The sequence below is a fragment of the Dermacentor andersoni genome, chromosome 6 (genome assembly GCF_023375885.2).
Source record: "Dermacentor andersoni chromosome 6, qqDerAnde1_hic_scaffold, whole genome shotgun sequence".
NCBI lineage: Eukaryota > Metazoa > Arthropoda > Arachnida > Ixodida > Ixodidae > Dermacentor > Dermacentor andersoni.
The window spans coordinates 9,186,505-9,208,363 of NC_092819.1; the positions used below are offsets into that span (position 1 = coordinate 9,186,505).

Below are 21,859 nucleotides of genomic sequence, written 5' to 3' on the forward strand. Positions count from 1 at the left end.
GTTGCCTCTGTTGTTGCTGAAGTGTCGGCTAGCAACAGTGATGAAGACGACACGGAAAGCGACAGCATGGGCGATTCAGGCCTGACAGTGGCAGAAGCGGCGCGTTACGTCAGCCTCATGAATGCAATCGTCGCGACGAGAACAAAACCTCGCAATGAAAAAGGCGCCCTGCAACTTCTGCAGCGCTGCCACGTGCGTGCACGGAGACTACTTAACGCCAACGAGGAATCTACCATGCGAGTATTTGCTGAGAAGAAGGGGCTGGCTGAAAAGCTGCCTCGCAGCTTCAGTAAGTTTGAAGCTGCTGTCACTGCTAGGCGGCATCAAACGAAAAAAACACTTGTCGCGCCAAGTGAATAAATACTGCATGTTTTTTTCCCCTTTCATCGCACCCTCCCTGAGTTCCGTTTTTGACAGGTAAGTGGTCAATCTCATGCTAATTCGGTTAAACAGTACTACCAGTTAGCACATACTTTTTCCGAGCTGCGGCCAACTACGGTTTAAAGAGGGTTCACTGTAATAGTTGTACCCTACTAGACTGCACTGCAACAATCTACATTTCCACGACCTTCCAGAAATGAATATACGGTAGAACTTTGTTGATATCTTCACATTAAGTACGTTTTCCCACCACCAACATTCGCCATCGAGAACACAAAAAAAGCAACCAATAATGTTATGCTTATTTTTTACCAGTTCGTACGTTCCTGGAAAACATGATTTTTCGGCAGCAACATTCAGTATGCTGCTAAAGTGTGATCGTACAATACATTTTCCAACCTCTTGATCTCGGGTAAACAAGATAATGCGCGATGTGTGCACGATCGAGAACAGTATGTAGCTGCCCACCACGGCAGCTTCACCGCAATACTCGCCCGCCCGCCTTCATTACCATCAAATCTTCCCCAGGATTGTCACTGGCGGCATTCACAGCTATCACCGCCAATTCGGCTGCGATAAGCATCTTCACCTATCTGTTTCGCAGTGCGTGGTGCCGTTAAAAGCGTAGCGCACGCTTTTAATAGGCAATAACTGAAACGCGCTGACGTTCCCTGCTGCAGACTGCAATCATATGTTTTTCAGCCGCTAGATCACACGTGAACAAGAAAAGGTGCCAGGCGCACGCAATCAAGAACAGTACATAGCCGCCCGTCTCACGTGAAAACACCAGCGCACACAGTTACTTATTCCAGTACCAGCAAATCGCTGCCTGGGTCGTCACACGCTGTGTTGTTCACAGCCATCACCGCCAAACCTATTGTGATAAGCATCTTCACCTATTTGTTTTACAGCACGTGGTGTACAATGTCATTGGTAGCATAGATTATCGCCTACTAAAAGTAGGCGATAATCCAAACATGCCACCGTTGCCTGTTGCAGGCAGAGCGATGTAGGCATCATGTTTTGTTTCAGTGGCATCCAGCGTCACCCACCAGCTCGGTTTCGCTTCGGTTTCCCATCGCCCTCTTAAAACACTATGCAATAGGAAAGCAACAAAATGCCTCTAGGGCCGCGGGAGCAACACCAGTTCGATGCGCGTCAGCACCTTGTGCTGCAATGATCCGTGCAATGCTTCGCATTACATAGACGTCAACAATAGTTGAGTCTGTCAAATTATTTTAGTTACGTTGGATCATACGTTTTCCCAGTTAGCATGTTCTTTCTCGCGGTCTTTTTCCAAAACGTACGAACGAGGATCTACTGTAGCGGTTAGCCTTCTGACATCAACAATGGTGAGTGGGACCAGTCGTGCCAATCGCGATGAGTAATGTTTGGTTTTCATGTGTAGTACTAGTCTAACGTCACGGCAAGTAACTGCTAGTAGTTGTACGCTATTAGTAGCTGCAGTCTGTTCTCCTCAAACCGCTACATCCTTACAAATCGCTACATCCTTACAAGCCTGCCAGGCTCAGGGGGCAACATTGATCATCACGCCCAATAAACACTGACGAGCGCAGCTGCTCTTGGTCAGTCATCATTCACCACCACCACGCTGCAGAGGGTCTCTCTGATGGAATGTGCCTCGATGGAGGTGCCTCTTTTCACTTTTTTTCTCTCTCTTCTCTGGATGCGTGGAGCACAATCGTGGGTGAAGCAGCTAGCACCAACTTGTGGCGCACTGCATGAACTCACAATGCTCTCTGTGGCTTTCGTGCGGGTGCGACACACTGTGTGGTAATAGTGGCAGATACGAACTCACATAGGCAAACTTTTTACCCCGTCATGGCATCGTTCGTTTCAGGGGAACTTGGCAATGCAATTGTCCCAATTATTCTGTCATCCAGAAGGCAAAAGTTTGATCGATATATCCAGCATGCGGTGAATAAAATATTGTTATACGTATACGGTTCTTTTTCTCATAGTCCTAATGTACAAGTTGATACCCTTTCGTCGACTTATCGTAAGTGGACTGCACTACAAGAGCATAAATATTTTTTTTTCCAATTTTATTTACTTAACGCCAATGACAGACCTATATCATAATTTATACAGTAGGAAGAACGCCCTTTACCTTGTCCATGGTCTCAGTGACAACAACATCGATGTCCCCTCTCATGTGCCAGGACAGGACAGCAGACACATCATCCTCTTCCACCCAAGCAAGGTGGCCAATCTGTGAAAGTCAATCAGCAAGACAGGCCTATGGTTATAAACAAGCTAAAGAGTGACATTATGAAGATGCAGCATATGATGCTGTCACATACTGTGTGGACCAAAACAATTTTGGTATGTTCTAGTGGCATGAATTTACTAATGCCATCTTCGGCTGGTCGCCTCTGAGCGCTCTGGAGCGCTCTCGCGAGCGGTGTTGTCTTCGGTTGGTTGAAAGAGGGTGCGCGCCCTGCGTTCGGCTGGTTCTTCTCGATTGCTCTCCTCCATCTTCGAGCGCTCTGAGGCGCTCCGAGCCCTGTCGTCGGAGCAGTTGTCGAGATTGAAACGTCATCGCAGCGCCGCGTCGCTGCTGTTGGCGACGGCCCACCGTAACCTAGGCAACCTAGGCCACTGCATGCTGGCGTCTCGACGAACGCTTGTGCCGCCGGCGTGTCCGCCGGTTTTCTCGGCAGCGCCGGGAGCTTTTGATAGGCGAAACATTGGACGTTGGCAGTAGTCACGTGGTTTCACGTCTGCCATTTCCTTCTCCGAGAGCGAGTCGCACGTTCGGCTTGCGCGCTTGTCCTCTACCTCTGACCTCGGGGAACGCCAGATCTGCCCAACTCTGCTTCGGGGGATGAAGGCGACCAGTCGAAGATACCATAAGAAAAACATGTTATTAGCAAGGCTAAGGTTTTATTACTTTCCAACGATTTTGCTCGAAGTGGCAATCAGCTATGAAGAAGAGAAGTCAGTGTAGCCATTTGCTCTTTTTGCCTGTACTATGCCTGTTTACAAACAAAGCTTATCTGTATCCCTGTCAGACTGCCAAATTTAGTGTCCCTTCATGAATGTGCACTGTGTTTTATTGTTTGTTACTTTTGCTAACAGCTTTGTGCCACACAGCAAAACAGTGTAATTTGTAATTGCTACAGAAAGCTTTTGAAAAGCAAGGCTGTCCTGTTGCCTAAGCAACCCCACACATGTCAAGGTGGAAAGTATTGAACATAGACAACAGCCCATGGAAGAAACAGTACAATTCAGGACTAATTGAAGAGGCTTGACTCGGTACACCGCAGAGCTAGTGTAACCGTTGGTCCATGTCATTCCACTTTCGACGATGCGATAAAATGGCGCTTGAGGACTTATTTCCGTTTTTGAAAGCCCAAGAAACCCCTTCGGTGCAGCACGGGCCAGTTCAGCACAATTGGTGCATCTGTAGCAACACTGCAATCACTAATCTTACTTTCTTTATTAGGAAAAATACAGTTGATCCCAGATATACCAAATGACACACGTCAACTTGTTGTCTATATTGAGCAGTCATAAATCCCTTAGGAAATCATATGCAAAAGTACCCATACAAAAGTATACCGCTGAACAATGTGTGTATCAAACTCCCATTCACTGCCAAATACAACATATTGTATCTACATGTAAATACAATATGTAAGGCATAATTTATCGCACCCCCGCAACTGCACCTTTAACAGAGACGTAATCACTTTTTGCACTGTTGGAAATATTCAATGTTGACAAAATGGCACTGTTTTGGCAGATGCTATAAAAGAAGACGTTGCATGCCATGGAAGAACAATGAGCAAGGTGCATGTCCCAGTTTTGCCTGCTGAAGATAGGATAGCTTGTGTGAAGTGCACATTCATTATCAGCATGAGCAGATTACCAGGCTGCTTCAAAAATATGGAAGGCCTCCGTTCCCTATCCAATACACATTCCACAAGGAAACGTGGATGACACTCAATCTTTTCGCTGAGCGGCTCCGAACATGGGTACGCTTGTCGTCAAGTACGCTCAACAGTTTCACTAAACTTTCTTGTAGGACAGCCTCCAAATGATGACACTCGTAGTCAATTTGCTTGTCTGACTATTCTGACTTGTCTGTTCCTAAGATGGGTTGTTTCACCGATGACAGATTCAGCTTTCATGAGCATCCAAATTAGTCTGTGTGTGTGCTCCTTTATCTTGAAGCTTTTTTTTATCACTCTCTTTCCAACCATGATAATCACATGTGATGCCCTGGCTTCTATTTGTGCTTACAATGAATGCACAAATTTATTTCAACTTCCATGCCATTTCTTAAGGGGGGACAGTGCGATTGAAATAATGTTCATCCTCTTTTTAATCAATGTTAATGAAACTTTCCAGTCTTATTAAGGTTCTTGTGCCGATTTAAAATATGTAATTAGTTTTGTTGTAGGTCAATTAGTTTTTACAATAATTAACATTACCCTTTCATTGGTTAAGGCCACAATGAAAAATAAGTGGCACAATAAAAAATTATTTGTAAGGCATTTTTAGATAGCATAAAGACTAAGGAATGAAAGATAGCAAGCACATTTTTTGGCTGGCCCTTAATAGATATTTTACAGCCCATTGAATGCAAGTCCGCAAAATATGGCAAACCATGTCGCAAAAATTGTTGCAAAATAATTTATTTCCAAAGTGAAAACAAAAAATTTGCTTGTTATACTGCATAGAGTATACATTAGGCTCCGTTCTGCAAAAAAAATTTTAGTTCTATCTGTTCTTGGTGTTGAGATATCGAGGCCTGAATATTGCATGGAGCCCAAAATTTATGTTTTGAGAAAAGTGCAAAAAACAAACAGCATTAAATATGAGAGGACATGGCACCCAGAACAACCATTTTTGATACTCGCTCTAGACACATGAAACTTTCAGGACACATCCAATCCTGTGTGCTGCTTAAAAATATGGAGTTAGACTTTTTCCGAGATCAAGAAAAAAAAAGTAGTTACAATTCTCCTTGTGCTAAAAATGTGGTATGGCATTTGCAAAAAATGTACTGCAACAACATAGCTAAAATGAAACAGGTGTGTTTCTGGATGTTCAAATACTGCAAGTTTCCACTTGGATGTTTGTATCTGTACTTTAGCCAAAGTTGAAATTCTAAAGTTGCAGCTTTAAGAATGTGAATTCTTGTTAGCGATTTTTAGAGGATTTCAAAATATTTAAGTGCCCTAAGACACTATGTGACAGTTCTTCTGCGCTCTCAGACTCGCCTGCATTCAGGGAAAAAAAAAATGGCGAGAATTGAATGAGTAGAAGGAACATAGTGCTGATCCCAAAATTTGAGACTTTAAAAATGCTATACTTGAGGGGGAAAAAAAAAACTGGGAAAGTACAACTTTCAAGCTTCAAAACCGGGAAATAATAATTAAAATATAATTAAAAACACAAAATTATTCCGCTGATGTAGACATTAGGTGCACGTATAGGCTCGTAACAGAATCTGGAATGCACCAACACGAACCCGCGTACATGTGAGGGGCGCGGGAATAAGCGTCGGCACATCGTCTGCGGTCTCCAAAATAAACTACACGCGGGGATAAAGGGAAATGGTTAGCTTCGCCCGGTGACTTGTCTCTGACGCGATCTTGTCAGCTCATCTAAACCTTGGGATAACCACCTCCCCTTTCTTGCTGTAGGAAGTAGACACGACTTGCAATTCGCTTTTCGTGAACGCGTTCGATTTCAAAAAAAAAATTTTTTTTTTTCAGGGAGGGCCGATTTGTTGCTTACGTTCGCAATACGATGAACAAAGAAACGGCATACCAGCGGTTGTCGAAGTAACCCACTGCCAGGCCTAGCAGACAAGCTCATCTGCTAGGCCTAGTTGCTATAGCAACAGCCAATCAGAAGGGTCCTCTCAGCGCGCTGGTGTGCTGAGCCAACAGGAGGGTCGCGTGCATTGTGAGCTTCATCAGACCGGCGCCTGATTGTTTTACGTTTGCACTTTTTCTATGCGGCAATCGTCGGCGAGGAAGCGAGGAACTGAACGGTGGAACTTTGAGCTTTCGAACGATACCGATATGCGGCGCTCAGCGGTGGGAAAGATGAGAAATAGCTCCGTGAACTCCGGTGTTTCTACGCGATTTAGAGGTCGTTTCTCGCCGTCCACACTGACAAAATAAATTTTTACTGACACTTAGGGTACGCCTTTGGGCAAATCATTTTGATACAGTGTAGATTAGGCATTGCAGATTCCGAAACAAGTAGTTTCCAAAAATCGATTTTTTTTCCCCCCGCGATTTTTGGTTTTTAAGACCCGTGTCCCCCCTTAAAAACCCCGGAAAAAAATTTGGTAGCCACTGGTTGACAGGATGGCAACAACATTCTGGCAATTCTCAGACAATGAAGTTTCTTTTACCTTTCCAAGTACACCAGGCTCATCAGGGTAGGGTGAAGGCAGGTAAGCACGCCTGTTCTTATTGTCCAATGCTTGCTTCTGCTGCTCGCAGATCTTTAGTGCAGGGCCGACATGCTGCTCCTTAGATATAAAAGCAGGGACAAAGATGTTAATTTCTTTTAGTTGCAAGCAGCCAACTGCACCCACAACAGTACCCACCTCCTTGATAAAATTGCTGTTGAAACCTATCCTCCTTAGTTCGCCTCTGTATTTTGATTCTTCTGCCTGGGCATCACGTATTACAGCTGGAACAAAAGAGAAGGTATTCTTTTTTCTACAAATGTTCCATCTACACAATCTACACAAGTCTGATGTTTCTAAACCCAGCTACATATATGTAGACAACAACAAACTACTATGTTTTTCTTCAACCAAAAATGCACAATGAAGCAAGATGTCTCACGCTTCTTTTGTGTAAGTTGCTTAACCATATCATGGATCATTCACACTATGCTTTATTCATTTTGGAGAGGGGGGGGGGGGCAGAAATGGTAATTAAAAATATATTTTTGTTATGCACAAAAGTCTTTTAATGAAATTTCATGGGTACACATAATTTATTTACTCAGCAAAATGTCACGATGCGCACTAGCCGGTAGCCATGACCAGCCATTACATTAGAGGAGTACAGTAAAAGCTTGTTAATTCACAACTCGTTAATTCAATATTTTGGATAACTTGAAGCAGCCGCCGCAGTCTGTCCAACAAAATATTGAAAGCAATATGTAACGCATCCTGCTAATTCACACTGAAATTCGCACCGCCACCGGTAATTCAAACTCTGCGCCATCGTGGATGGGAAGAGTGCTAGTGCGCGGGAGCACGTTGCTGTCGCCGCGTGGGCCATGCAGCTTTGCTCTTTCCATCTGTGACCCTTTTTTTAGGACCGACTGGGGAGAGACGCATTTGTGCCAGGCCAGGCACGGCCAACACCGCTGTTGCAGGTTGGTTCTCTCCCTCTCTCAAGACCTTTAAGATAAAAATGTGGATGCAACGCTGAAGGCTTTTTTTCTTTTTCTTGCTTTTTTCATTTTACATCTTGAAGGCTATGCTCTTTCTCTACATGGTGTTCTGCCGAGGAGCAGCACCAGGTAATGTCTAAAAAATGGCAGCCATGACGTTTATTGGCACTCGCAGTACCAAAAAAGTATCGCCTTTGATATTTGTAGCTATTATTCAAAGGAAAGCGTCGCCTCTATACGTGTTTGGATGCCACCTATAGTATAGTGGATCTCAACAGCATGCAGCCGGTGCAGCTACGAAAGTACAACGGAGACCAAAGTTGCAGCAGGTTGTGGTGCATTTCGAGAGTGCATTTTAGAGCGCAGCACTTTTAGAGCGCAGCACTTGTTCCTGCGGTGAACATCAGCGGCGCAAAGGCGCGTTTATAGTCCGACATTTTCGCAGCCGGTCGCTTGCAGCCAGTCACTCTACGCCACTTGTGCTGTGCCATCCAAAATGCCGTCCCCTCTAGATGAGCGCGCCACACCTAAGCACTGCTTCCTTCGAAGCATGCGCAGAACGATCCCCCAACCCGCGCGCCGCTTTGAACAGCTGTCTGCATTTGTGTTCATCGATAAAGTGGTGTGGGCACTTTCTTTTCTCCGCGCCATGCATTATGGGTAGGCACGACGAATGTGTGGATGGAGCAAGAGCCATCTTGACGTCGGCCACATCGGACGGCGTTGGCTGCATCCGGTTACGCTGGCTGCGCCAGTGCTTCAAACTATAGACATTGTTCTCGCCAATGTGACATAGCATCTGTGCATGCACACGCTACATTGGACTATATACGTGCCTTAACCAGACATAACAAGTGAGATGGTTGCGGTGTCCACAGCAAGGAATATGGAAAACAAACAAACAACAAGAAGCATGGCGCTTTGGAGGCGACATGGAGCTTCGTTTTTGTCAGTAGTTTTCTCAGCATCTGTTTTGTGTCCATCACTTATTATACGGTGCTTCGGTGGTACGTGGTGGTGGAACCTACGGAAAATAGCAACAGCACGGGCCGATAGCCAACAGCAATGTTTTCATGGATAGCTTAAATGGCGACAACTTATGAACTGATAGGTTCATGGACAGAATGGTTGATTTTGGGGCTTTCATTATAACGACTTTTCAGAATAACGAATGATTTTCTGCAGTCCTGCATGACTTGTTATATCGAGATTTGATTGTATGCTTGCATCTCAGAACCAGTTGTGGTTTTAATTTCGCAGAGCACTTCGTGCCCGTGTCTTAAGAGGCATGCTTGTAAACAGCGATGATTACACAACTGTGCAGACCTGTGCCAAACGCTAGCGCACCGTCTACGTTGCCATCTGTGCTCCTGTGATATGTGGTAGTTTGATGAGAAACCTGTGCATTGAAGGGGGGCACCATCATAATTCTTCGTTGGACAGAAGTCCACTGAGCAGTATGCTCCTAGCCCTAGCGAGTTTCGCTATGCTTTAGCATGTCCACAAACTATTTATCGTTTGTGGTTAGCTGGGTAACCGGAGAGGTGTGTGGCAGAAACTACGCTGGCAGCAATGTCTAATGACACAGTGCCTAACCAGGGAGCATGCACAACTAATACTGCAACTTACATATTCTACCTAACTGCTGGTGTAAAGCTTTGGTAGCAACATAGCCATTAAAATATTGTACATTTGATAATTCCCTTCGGCAATCACATTGACGTGATCAAAAAAATTTGAACGCATTGTAGTAACCGTTGTACTACAACCTGGTAATCCGTAAACAATAACAAGTCTGCACATACACTTCATGTGCAGTGAGCACAAGACACCCAATGCAAACAGTGCTGAAGCGCTTCACGAACGGCGAGAGAAGCCAATGACATCACGTCACCCCGGTGTAAGAATATTATGAGAGGTGTGCGAAACGGTGGCACCTCGCCATGATAAGGGCGCGTCAACAAATTGCATGTGTTTCTGCCATCCTCCGAGTGACGGCGCTATATGTTCAGGGGTCACCAGCTCGTTCTAAAAGGTGAAGCCTCATCGACATCACATCATCGTTTGCGTTGGCACATGTGCGTTACTTTTGCACGGTTTTTTGCGGTATGAATTGTTTTGTGAACCTGTTCACCCATTTATTTCTCACCACGACAATAGAAAAAAGCGTGAATGAGACCAAACCAACCAAACAAAACAAGTGCGAGCGGCGTGAGCAGACGATAGTATGAAACAAGCAGTCAGGGGGGTCTGCATAACACCAGTTTCCCGCGCACACATCACTAAAGGGGCCGCTCTCATTGGTCTCCGCCTATCGTGGTTCACGGCTTCGATCTCCCGCTACGCATTTGCTCTTTCATCTTTCGCTGTGCTCGTTTGCTTATGGCCCAACATGAGCGCGCCATCTTATGAAAACTGCCTGAAGTGCACGTAAGACCAGTGTGCTCGAACGGGTGCCATTCACACACCTCTCATAATATTCTTACAATGTGCATGTCAACAAAACTCATGATGTAAATTGTTTACAAAGTGGAAGCTATGCTGACAAATACATGAATAGGTGCTGCACTTTCTGATTTGTCGCTCACACAAACTTCAGAATTAAATAAGATGTATTCTAAGCTGTATTTGATAATGACACTTCAAAGCTGCTGCCTGTGAGCTTGCAGCAATGTAATGTACCAGTTACTTCGAGTTAGAATTTTTGTGTCAGTACCCATTTCTTCTCATGGTGTGCTGCAGGGGAAATGCCGCCCACGGCTCCACTTGATCGCCCGCTCCTCTAAGTGAGACTCAGCAATTAGAATTACCGGATAGACTCATGTAAGGGCCGCACCCATGTAAAAGCTGCACCTCCCACTTGGAGAAAAAGAAATTTCTAACAGTAAAGCAACCGCATTTGGTGCCCTGATGCCGCGCGGCAAATTTTTGTGCCCTGCATACTTTAGTGTGCCACTACTAGATGGCGAGAGCTGCACTTTGACCTCTGATGTAATGGTTGTGGGGTCTTTCACACCCGTGTTCTTGGGACAAAGGAACGACAACACAGTAGTGCAAACAATCACAAGGGCATTTATTGCACCTTTCATAGATCAATGCCTGCTAGCCGAGTTGCTATCCACAAAACATGCCGATGGGCGCGCGACAAATCTAGAAGTCCGACTCACCGCGACCGGATAGCGAGCGAATATGTTCGCCCCATGCTGGATCCCAACGCCTAGTCGTTCGCGTGTACAGTCACGCAAACGATGCCACGTTCCAAAGCGGCCACGCGAGACTGTCTCGCAGAAGCATGGATCGGCCCACACGCGGCACGGCACGTCCGTACTGCTTGCTGTCCCGCCGCCAAAGAGAGCAAGCGCCTTGTCTTTCGGCGCCCAAGTAACCCCACCTGTCGGCGGCGTTAACAGCGCAACACTCGCGCCATCTCTCGTACGGCGCCTCAACCACTCCGACCGCCGCGGGCGCCAGGCCACGCGGCAAAGCCGGATTACAGGAGACGCGCTATGCGGGAAAAACATATCAGATTGTGTGGAGATCCGACGGCTGTGACGGCACCATTCGGACTGAAAGGTTTGGTCCTGTGTAAGGGCACACCCCGTCCAAATGAAAAAAAAAAAAGAAGTGCGGCCCTTACACGAATCTATACAGTATCGATTTGGCAAAAGTTTCCAATTTTTTGAAAGTGATAGCTTTATTTGGATCTCCCCCCCCCCCCGCACACTTTGCAGTTTGTGCGTTTCTGGCCGTTTCTGGGAGAATAGTCAACACAAGTCACTAGGTACGGTATAATGCGGAATATAGGTCAACCCCTTTACATTGAAGCAAAGAAGACTCGTCACCTGCTCATTTATTCGAGCTGTCTGAACTCTCGTCCGAAGACTACTGTTCTCAGTGGCTGTGTCCCACAACATGTCATCCTTGGTGCCATCCAAGGAGTAGCTAACGCAACACTTCTTGAATGCCCGCACCACCATATGGTCGGGCAGCGAGTGCCAAGCCTGCGACACCCATGTGGCCACAGTGGCGAGAGACGGCCTGCGCAGCCGGCCAGTTGGGGTCATCGGGTTGTCGCCAGCCATCCACTGATTATACTTTTCACAGACATGTTCTTTAAAGGGCTTGTTGAGCAAGACGTCCAGTGGCTGAAGCGTTGACGTCATGCCTCCTGGAATGATGGCGAGCTCCGTCCTCCTGCTGCGGAGTGCCTGCTTCATACTTGCGGTCAAGTGCCTGCGAAATGCACCCAAGAGGAGCATGCTCGGACATCGCAGGAGTGTGCCGGGTCACCGATTCCAGACGGTCTTGATCAAATTGAGCATGAGGGCCTCGTCCATATAGCCCTTTTCATTCATGCGAACGACAACATCCCGTGGAAAAGCCTCTTTCGGCAGCATCTTCCTCTGGAAGATTATGTATGGGAGCAGCTTTCTGCCGTCTGCAGTACACGCGAGAATCACCGTGAAGCGCGAATGCTTGTTCCCTGTAGAAAGAAGCTTGACTTCTTTTGCGCCGCGTTCGCACACTGTGGTGGGCGACGGCATGTCGAACCACACCGGCGTTTCATCAGCGTTGCCGAACCAACATGTAGCCATGCTGCTGCTGGAGACGGATAACATAGCGCTGGAATTAGACCAGCTTGTCCTCGTATGCCTCTGGCAGCTTCTGGCAGATTGATGTGCGCCTTCGAAGTGTGAATCCCTTGCGACGAACCCAGTAAATGGAGCCCTTGAATTGTTCCTTGGGCAGCCCGGATTCTCGGGCGATCTCGATAGCTTTGATGCGGAGGAGTTCCTCTGTCGCGGGCAAACATCTGGCATGATGCTCGCGGACGAAATCCACCACCTTGTCTTCAAGCTCCGGGTGCATCACGCGGCGTCCGCGAAAGGACGACTTCCGCATGTTGCAGGCAGACAGCTTGACTTTCTGCGTTTGCCAGTATCAAACGCTTTTTTCCAAGACGCCAAATTGCCGCTGGGTGGACAAGTTCCCATGCATTACAGCATATTCGATGACTTTCTTTTTAAACCCCGCAGTGAACTGACATCGAGTACTCGTACTCATTTTGCGGGTTGTCGGAAAATTAGCAATGCCAGGAACGATTGCTGCACAAAAAGGGAAGATGGCGTCGGTCCAACTGCGTAGGCCGCGTTAAAGTTGGACCGCGTCGGTCACCAAGGAGGCGATATCGATGCGGATGCCCACAGGTCGGCGCTCATACATGTTGCCAGACAACTATTCAGGTTGTGCCAAGGGCCGGTATGTAAGTCGAGGGGTGACCTTTTAGTAATATGTTTTGGAAAAAACTTCGACCTATATTCTGCACTATATGGAATGTGCTGGCTGCTGTCTTGCCAAGCAGACAAAATGGCCCACTGAATATGTGCCCAAACAGACAGCTTCCTGCTTCTAATACTTGCTTATACTATAACTATAAAAACTTATAACTTCCTTATAGTAACTGCCAGTGCAGTTATTAGATGTCTAGGCATTCATACTATGACCAGGGACAACGCATGTTCACGTGTATAAAGGGACACGTACAACGTTCCGTGACAATGGCCCCTTTTCACTCCTGATATGTTTCACCGCATAAGGGAGCTACTTTCATCATCGTCATTACTGCAGCACTGGACCAATTGTCTGACCATACTGGACCAACTGCTCTGGCTCGCTGTGATTGCATGCGTTCCTCTTGCGATGAGCCACTTGCTTTATTCATCAATTACAGAAGTTAAGCATTACTCACCCAAATTTTTGATAGAGCTACTGCTCATGATAATAAATTATGAGCGTCGAAAATTCGTTAAGCATAATTTATGTGCGAATAAGCATCAATATTGTGAAGCACAAGCACGCTTACAACATGGTCAACTGCCACAATGCCTTCGTTATGTGGAGGTCAGAAATACATAGGCTTCTATGGGGGTGGTGTGGGGGAATGAAAGAATTTCATTAAATACGGAAATTCGTTACATAGAGGTTCGTTATATCCAGGTTTAACTGTACATGGGATCTAGTGGCCAGAAAACGTATCACACGATCGCAATTTGGCGACATACTGAATGTTGGTGCCGAAAAATCTGTGTTTTCCAGGAATGTATGAACCGGTAACAAATTAGCATAACTCTATTAAGCCATTTTTTGTTTTCTCGAATGTGAACGTTGGCGGCGGGAAAACGTATGTAACGAGAACGTACCAAGGAGGTCTTACTGTATTAGTTCATAGTACTGAGGCATTGTTAACCTGACATGGAAACTGAGTAACAATCGTTATTCTGAAAGTTCGGTGTTATGTAGTTTGTAGTACTGAAATATTTTTAAATTGAAGCTATATGCAGTCAGCAGGGCATTTCTGTAAACTTCGTTAATCTGAAAAGTCCATTAATGTGGTGTTTGTACTGAGTAATGAGGTTTCACTGTACAACAACCACTTTTCGCAGGTTATCGAGTTTAAAACAAATGGGTTTTGGTGTACTAGGGTCCTGTGAAACCAATATATACCACGGTGAAACCAATATATACCATGTCACGGTATCATTTGGCATTGTGGCTGGCAGTGAGATTGCCACTTCGTGTGCCTGCTGATCTACACGTTTCATGATTCCTGAATAGTGCGGTCCCACAGTACTATTGCTAACGTTGAAGATCACCTTCGATGGTTACAGCAGAAAATTATTTCCTGCAATCCTCAGGTGTTTCTTTATCACATTGGGGAATGACCAGGACGAATTTTTCTTCAACTGCGAGGCTTTTTCTTTCGAGGAACCCGTATCGGTTTCCTTTGTAGCAACTGCTACGAACGAGTGGATGACTGATTTTCCCTTTGTTAATTACATTAGGGAATATTAGAAAGAAATGTGAAGTACAGTCAGTGTCCAATTTTTAAAACTACATAGGGACCATGAAAACGTCCGAAAAAGTGAATGAATGCCTTTTACTGCCTCCGAACGCTCAAATCATCACGGGCATGTGTGAAATAGCTCTGAAGGCCTGGCAGTGCTCTTATTAGATGTATCAGTGATCACATTGTGACAAGAGGTGCCGGCTGCACGCACGTAAAGAGTGCAGACTGTCTCTTGTGACAGTGGCCCCTTTACACTCTTGGTATGCTTCACTGCAATACATTTCGTTGCTTAAGTGCGTCACTGTATTTGGCGCAGCTGACTTGTGAACACTGGCATTATGCAATGCTTGACCCCTGCCATGCTTTCTGTGCTTCAAAGCTATCAACGAGAATTACGAATGCGGAGTCAGCACCATTGTTGAACATGACAAATCCACTCAAAAAAGAAAAAAAGAAATTCACCGACGATTACAACACTCCCTAATGCGAAATTTGAGCGCAGCTCTAGACATAAAAGAAGCATGCATGTCAATATTTTGTATTATGCTTATATAGGTACACTGTTTATATTAGAAAGAGAACGCTGTTAGCAGCGAGGCTGGCACTGACAACCTGTATCGTGCGTCACATTGCAAACGGAATGAAGTGTGATACGACTACCTCGCTAATTGACAGATCATGAGAGGCAGCCTGTGGGTGACACATGGGCGATGCGAGGGCATGATTCACAGCAGCTGCAGGAGACAGACCTCTGCTTATGCAGCGCTTCGTTTTCATATACAGTATCAGCGGACGTGCTTGTCGCATGCCTTATCGATGGCGTCATAGGTGAACAAACGATGGCGCGCTACTCTGGCACCATCTCGTAGCACTCGTTGCCCCAGAGCCAGTCTTGCATGGCACTACACTTTCTTTCTCGGGCTTTCATCATACCCTCCTTCTCCACTTTTCTCCTCACACTCTTCTTGCTCTTTCATCCATCGCTGTGCTTATTCGCTCGGTTACGCCAAGAACGCCAGCGCTCAACGCAGGAACAGGCACCTAAGATCTGCGCTCTAAAACACAGCACCAAATAGCAGGAAGCTAAGTAGCGAACATTGAAGCAGCTATGCCTAGCATTGCTGCGGTGCCTACGGCTGCCAGCAGATCGAAGTGTGAGAGCACCAGTTCAAGACTGCTAGATAATCAAAATGGCAACGGTAGTTGCTTCAATAAATGATGTTTTGGACCTCAGGTCCAAGCAAACAGTCCGGAAAATTGAATGGAGAAGGGCTTCAGCTTTTGAAATTTCAGATGTTATTGTACATTGGCTGTATAGGGTGTTGTGAAGGCGTCTGAAGTATTGGGCACGTCCAAAAATTCGGTCGACTGTACAAGATGAGAAAATCACACCTTTGTAATGTTCTGTCAACAAAAAGACAGAAATCAGGCGTCAGGAGGTGCCATTGCACAATGGATTGCGTGGCTTTTTAGTATTGCAACAGCCATCATCTTGGTAGCATAAAGAAAATAGATCAGAGATTAAGAGAGCTGCAGTGCCACATATTGTCATGATAAAAGAAAAGCTAGCAAAGAGGAAAGACCAGCACCTTGACTCATTACTACTGCTACATGCGCACAGGAAGAACTAAAATTGACTGATGCAGATTTAAATAGCTGGGGCACATCTTGCATGCATTTTGACAACAGCTTATCTGCATATGTATCTTTCACTCCTCAGTCAAGAAGATGTTCACCTCTAAAAAATTTCAAGGGTCATCCAATGCACTGGGCTCTATGGAAGTTGGGCAGGTGAATCTACATAACTACAGTCCACAACCAATAATTCGGACTCCATGGGGAACGTAAATAAGTACTAACTATCGAACGTGCGAAAAAATGAATGCATCCAAAAAAAGATCACTTTATTTACGTTGTAAGACCCCTGTGCACAGCACAAATGGTCGATGCGTTGCTGCACGTATTTCAGCTTACGTGCAACCACGTCCACCTGTATTTCTGCTTATTTTCAGTTCACTGTACGCCGATGCAAGGACTGCAAAGGCTTCAGTCAGATCCGGAGGTGGAAGGCTCCAGAGCACATGGCACATCATCATGTGAGTCAGAGTCGCTGTTTGATGCTGAGAGAACTTGCTCAATTATTTCATCATCGTTCAGTTCTGCACATGACAAAACAGCGCTGTCAACGTCTGCGAAGTCTTCAAATTTAACGGCGGCAGGAATTGGCACATCCCAGCCTAGCAGGTCATCAATGATGTCCGCATTTGAGCTCGTTGTGGTAGGCGGCAGTTCAGCCTCTTCAGTTGCGGAGTCGGGCTCATTCGGATTGCGACTCAAAACTCATTTGGCACCATCGGTGCCATTTGACGCGGCCTATCTATAACTTCATGAAAAAGAACTCTTTGAGTCAGCAGAACGGTCCCTGGAACACAAACTAAACAAATAAGCACAGCATAGCACAATGCTATCCATAAGGCAAACTCAACAAACAGAATGGCGATAGCGGGCCATGTGCAGAGGTGGCGGAAAAGGATATGATGATCACAATGCTGAAGCGACCTCACAATTAAGGTAAAGCCTCCAAGATTGGCAGTTGCAATCAAATCTCAGAGGAATAGAGCAGCGACCAAGGCAATGCCTCAGAGATTACCATCTAGCATGTAATCTCTGAGGCCATATTTGATGTCTCACTGAGGTTGCCAGAGGAGATAACGGTGGCAGAGTTGGCGTATAGTAACTACAGCCACGGCCCGAGTCTGGATAATAGAATGCAGAACTGGCAGCTGTCTGAAATATCGGTCATCTTTACACATTAAGTCTATGGGGCCAGTGGCGGTGCCGCGAAGCTGTCCGAATTACTGAGCATGTTCGTATTATCGTGTCCAATTTACCGGTCAGCAACTGGATGCATCGACTGTTTGTATGTTGTAGGTGAATATGCAACAAGATTTTATTGCGCAATCCACTTTTTGGTGCTTGGTTCAAGTACTGCAAGTCTGCAGACTGCCATGATCATAGCCTATGGGACCAGGAATGTTGTCATCTCTGTAGTAGTAGTAGTAGCACAGACATGGAGTGTGCAGCAGGTAGCAGGGGCCATGTTATAGGTCCAGTTAGAAATGGCAGCGTCAGAATTTCTGGATAACAGCAACAGTTATTAGAGTCTGCCAGCCAGCATAAGCATGTTCAGAGAGGCAACTGCGCAAGCTCCAAGAAGCATTTTGTTTGTCCGACACTCATGGAAGTGTCTATGTTTCAAACCTCCTTAGAGTCACAGGAGTTTGCCATTGCAAACAGCAAGCATTAAAGTACACAAGAGGTCTGAAAACAGCAGTAAGAGCATCCTACCTTCAAGTTCAATGTAGATGTTCTCAGTTGTCTGGAACAGGTCCTCAAAAGTCTGCAGCTGCTTCAGCAGCTCTGTCCTCTTTTTGGTCAATTTCACCATCTCTTCTTGCTTTGATGCATCTGGAAGAAGTGAAAGGTAGAAGAGAGGTTGCATTACGAAAACATGTGCAAGTGAATGTTCGTGCATCAATCAATTGGAAAATCAGAATTTAGCAGAAGAAAACTGGAACATTTTTTAAGTAATACTTCTTACACCTTGCAAATATCAAGGTGGTACAATCGAACCTCAATAGAGTAAAACCTCATTGTTTCAGTCTTGCAACCAAGAAATAACCCATCTTTAAGCAGGACTTCCAATTATCCAAAAACAAGAAAATGTAAAGATCAGCCATAAAGCATGATATGAAGGCTGCACACCTTTATTTCCCTGTGTCTGCTACTCCCTGAAGTACCGTGAAAACCAGAATAAAGGGATAATATTAGTACCATAAGAAAGAAAGAAAAAAGGTTCATCCATGTGGCATGAACAGGAAGCAGATAAGTGCAGCCCTAGCCTTGAGAAGTAGTCTTTTGTATAACAAGCTGATATTTCTGTAAGAATTGCTACATGCTTTCTTGTCCCAATTTCTCAGGGTATCTACAAATCAACTTTTTACGCAATACAAGCTAATTTTTCAAATGCAAAATGACGCTTTTAGACCATGTGCAGCTCTGCATGCTGCCATAGCCACGTGCGCTCTGAATTTTAGAAGCATGTGATTTCTTGGAAACTTGAGCGAGCTAGAGTGAAGAATTTTAGCTAGCATATGTGGTCAAAACTTGGATCCATTGAAATGGTATGCAAAATGGCCTAATGTGTGCTGCCATGCAACCAGGCACACCATAGTTCTGCTGTTCCACTCAGAACCCCGAAGGCAGTGTAGCTTGACAGGAGTAAACTTTCCTTAAATTGTAAAATACACAAAATGAAGCACTAACAACAATAAAATATAAAGAATGTATTAACTGTACATATGGTGCAGTTTCATAAGAGCCCACTTATGTACATTAATTTGCAGTAACGAGGTGGCCCTGCAACACAAGTAGCAAAGTTTCAAAGTAGAGCATTGCGACTTAACGTTGTTCGCAACTTTGAGTGACAATTGAAATTATAAATCCCACATAAACTGTGAACAGCATATCCAGTTTTATCACTACAAATAATAGCTTCTTATTTTCACCAAAGGTGCGTTTGCATCACTTTTCAATATCAAAACAGTTACTAGGTGCATGGTATAGATGGGACACAAGACTATGACTTGTTTCTGGCTCCTGAGTTTGCTTCCAGAGCTTCCAATGTGCAAACTAATGGCCTTCAATGTGCAGACAAAAGCTGTGGCAGCATGCCACCTATGAGACCCAACAATGCATGGCGCCAATCATGTGGATTGAGAACGCACTGCCATTTCTCATATTTGGAGCTGAATCGAAGGTGGAAAGTTGCATGGCCTGGTGTTTCTGAAGTGAATTTAACCCTGTAGCCGCCAACCCCGAGCTGTACTCATCACACGAGTTTGTATCAATATCACCAACGATGAGTCACACTTGTCCGGCCTGATTTTCCTCTCCTCCTGGTGCCAAAGACGTATCACGGTTGTCAATTGTTTTGCTGGCAACTTTCAACCCTAGATGGCGGTAGTCTACGAAAAACCACATTTCGTGCCTTTCGCACATGTTTTAAGCCTGGCAACAGACACTTCATAATGGCGCTTCGCAAGAAGAATGCCGGAGGCGGCGATACTAAAAGAAAAAGAGGTGCTTCTTGGAGCAGTCCAGAAAGCAACGTTAATGACGACATGGAATTTGTGTCCGACAGCGACTCAGACGTTGTCTTTACCCTGGATATTGCTTTAGATGATGTTGACGACAACGACACTGACGCACCGAGCAGTGCACGTGTGTGGCAGTATGTGAATACCAATAACCCGCCACCTACGCCTCTACCGTTTCCCTTCAGTGCTCGGAATCTTGCGGCAGCCGACTGACGAGAATGACATTCTCGGCTGGTTTCATGTATTTTTTGACTAGGGCATCATTGGCCTAATCGTCATGGAGACAAACCCTTATGCGATAGCGTACTTTGCTGCTCGGGGTTCTACATGGAAACCGGTAGACGCGATGAGATTATGGTCTTCCTTGCACTGATAATATTTCAGGGTATTGTCGGTGAACCTCAAGTTGAGATGTATTGGTCAACAAAGGAAGTTTTGGGGACACCAGGTTCAGGAAGACCATGAGCAACAACCGCTTCAGTGCATTGATGCGCTGCCTTCATTTCACCAACTTGAAAACCGTGGATGAAGCTACCTATCCGCAGCACCCCAGGCTATGGAAGCTGTGACCCGTTATCACAAGCCTGAACGAGGCATTCCTTGCTGCCTTCAGTATGCTCAGACTCATTACCATGGCATGCATTGAAGGAAAGCCACCCTCAACAGCGGTTTTCTTGTTTTTTAATTTCTGTGCTGATTCTAAAGAGAAATCAATGATGTAATATACTTTCAGAATCAGAATTGCATGGAAAAAATTATGACTACTTAAAAAAATTGGCAATTTTGGTACATTTTTCAGAATTTAAATTGGCAGTTAAAGGGTTAAGGTGCTAGTCAGAGCCTCTTAAATCGAAAGTCCTGTTGTGTTGCTTGGAAGCTGCAGCTAAGTTTTTTAATTAACCGGGAAGTAGCACACTGGCTGCTCAAGTTATGCAGTTAAATACAGCCAATGACCGATTATTTGGACACCAATAGTTCGGACATGTTTGATTATTAGGAGATCTCCCCGGCACCACCACTAGCCCCATAGACTTAGCCATTAAGGCACTGTATACACAATTGTGTACAACAATATTAGCGCATCAACAGCAAAAGCAATGATGAAAATAATGATAGTTAAAATGTTTTGCACATCTTGAAACACTTCCAACTGGACTTGTGCTGCAAGATTGACTAACGTTTGCAAAACTTTTTTAGTAAGACGAGTGGGAAGGTAGATGGCTGGGTATTCTTGCTCTATGTGAGTATGTTGTTTTATGTAGCACGTTCACTTCTTTCATTGTTTTTCACTATGTGCTGCACCAGGCATAATTCTTTAGTGGCTCGATAGCTGCAATTTCAAGCCCGCTAGACATTATATAGTTGGTATTCTCATATCTGATGCTCCTGCAGCAAGTTTTTGCATGAAGTCCACATTCTGTAAACTTCACAAAACTCAGTAAATTGAAATTTCCTGATACACTCAGCAGCTTATTCTAAATATGTGAGAAATGCAGTGAAAGATATTAAGAGAAATAATTGACATCTGAAAGGATTAATTTATAAGAACAACCGAAATTTTGGGCACCTTACAGCAAGTCGTGTGATAATTCAGACTTTGACTGCACAATTGTGAGCAAATATTGTCACCGAGCCAAGCAAAATAGGGATATTTTTATTCTGAGACGTTGCCAGCATGGTTATCGGCCATGTCGCTGTTCCTCCACGAAACTGAACCTAGAAAAGCCTAGTCGATCTAGAAGTTGCCAATAAGAATTCAATGCATGCATTGATTGCACTTTTGCCTACCAGTAGCGAGAGCATGACAATGGTCGAGATAGGGACTTCAATCTTACAGCAATGTTTTCTGCTCCATTCTACGCCCCTCTTATCATCCACTGTTTATGGCTGGCTGATCCCATTGATAACACGTACGGAGCGTCTCTCTGATTACTGACACTTGAAATATGTCAAAAGGAATAGCATAAAAGGCATTGCTAGAAAATAGCGGCCACGGAACGTCTAGGCCAAGGGCAAGTGTATGTGCACACGGTAACATGCGTTGACAAACTTGGGCCTTAATCTTAGACCA

General features: G+C 45.1%; 1 protein-coding gene across 2 annotated transcripts in view; it reads right to left on the minus strand.

Annotated features, from left to right (window-relative positions):
* LOC126521661 (structural maintenance of chromosomes flexible hinge domain-containing protein 1-like) overlaps nt 1–21,859 on the minus strand; it is a 383,191-nt gene that overhangs the window by 70,477 nt on the left and 290,855 nt on the right. For both annotated transcript variants that reach the window (XM_055065801.2, XM_050170378.3), the window contains exons 40-43: nt 17,978–18,097; nt 6,980–7,065; nt 6,782–6,901; nt 2,513–2,614 (exon numbers count right to left, since the gene is read on the minus strand). In XM_055065801.2, the coding sequence (XP_054921776.1) occupies nt 2,513–2,614; nt 6,782–6,901; nt 6,980–7,065; nt 17,978–18,097 (428 nt within the window). The remainder of the gene's footprint in view (nt 1–2,512; nt 2,615–6,781; nt 6,902–6,979; nt 7,066–17,977; nt 18,098–21,859) is intronic.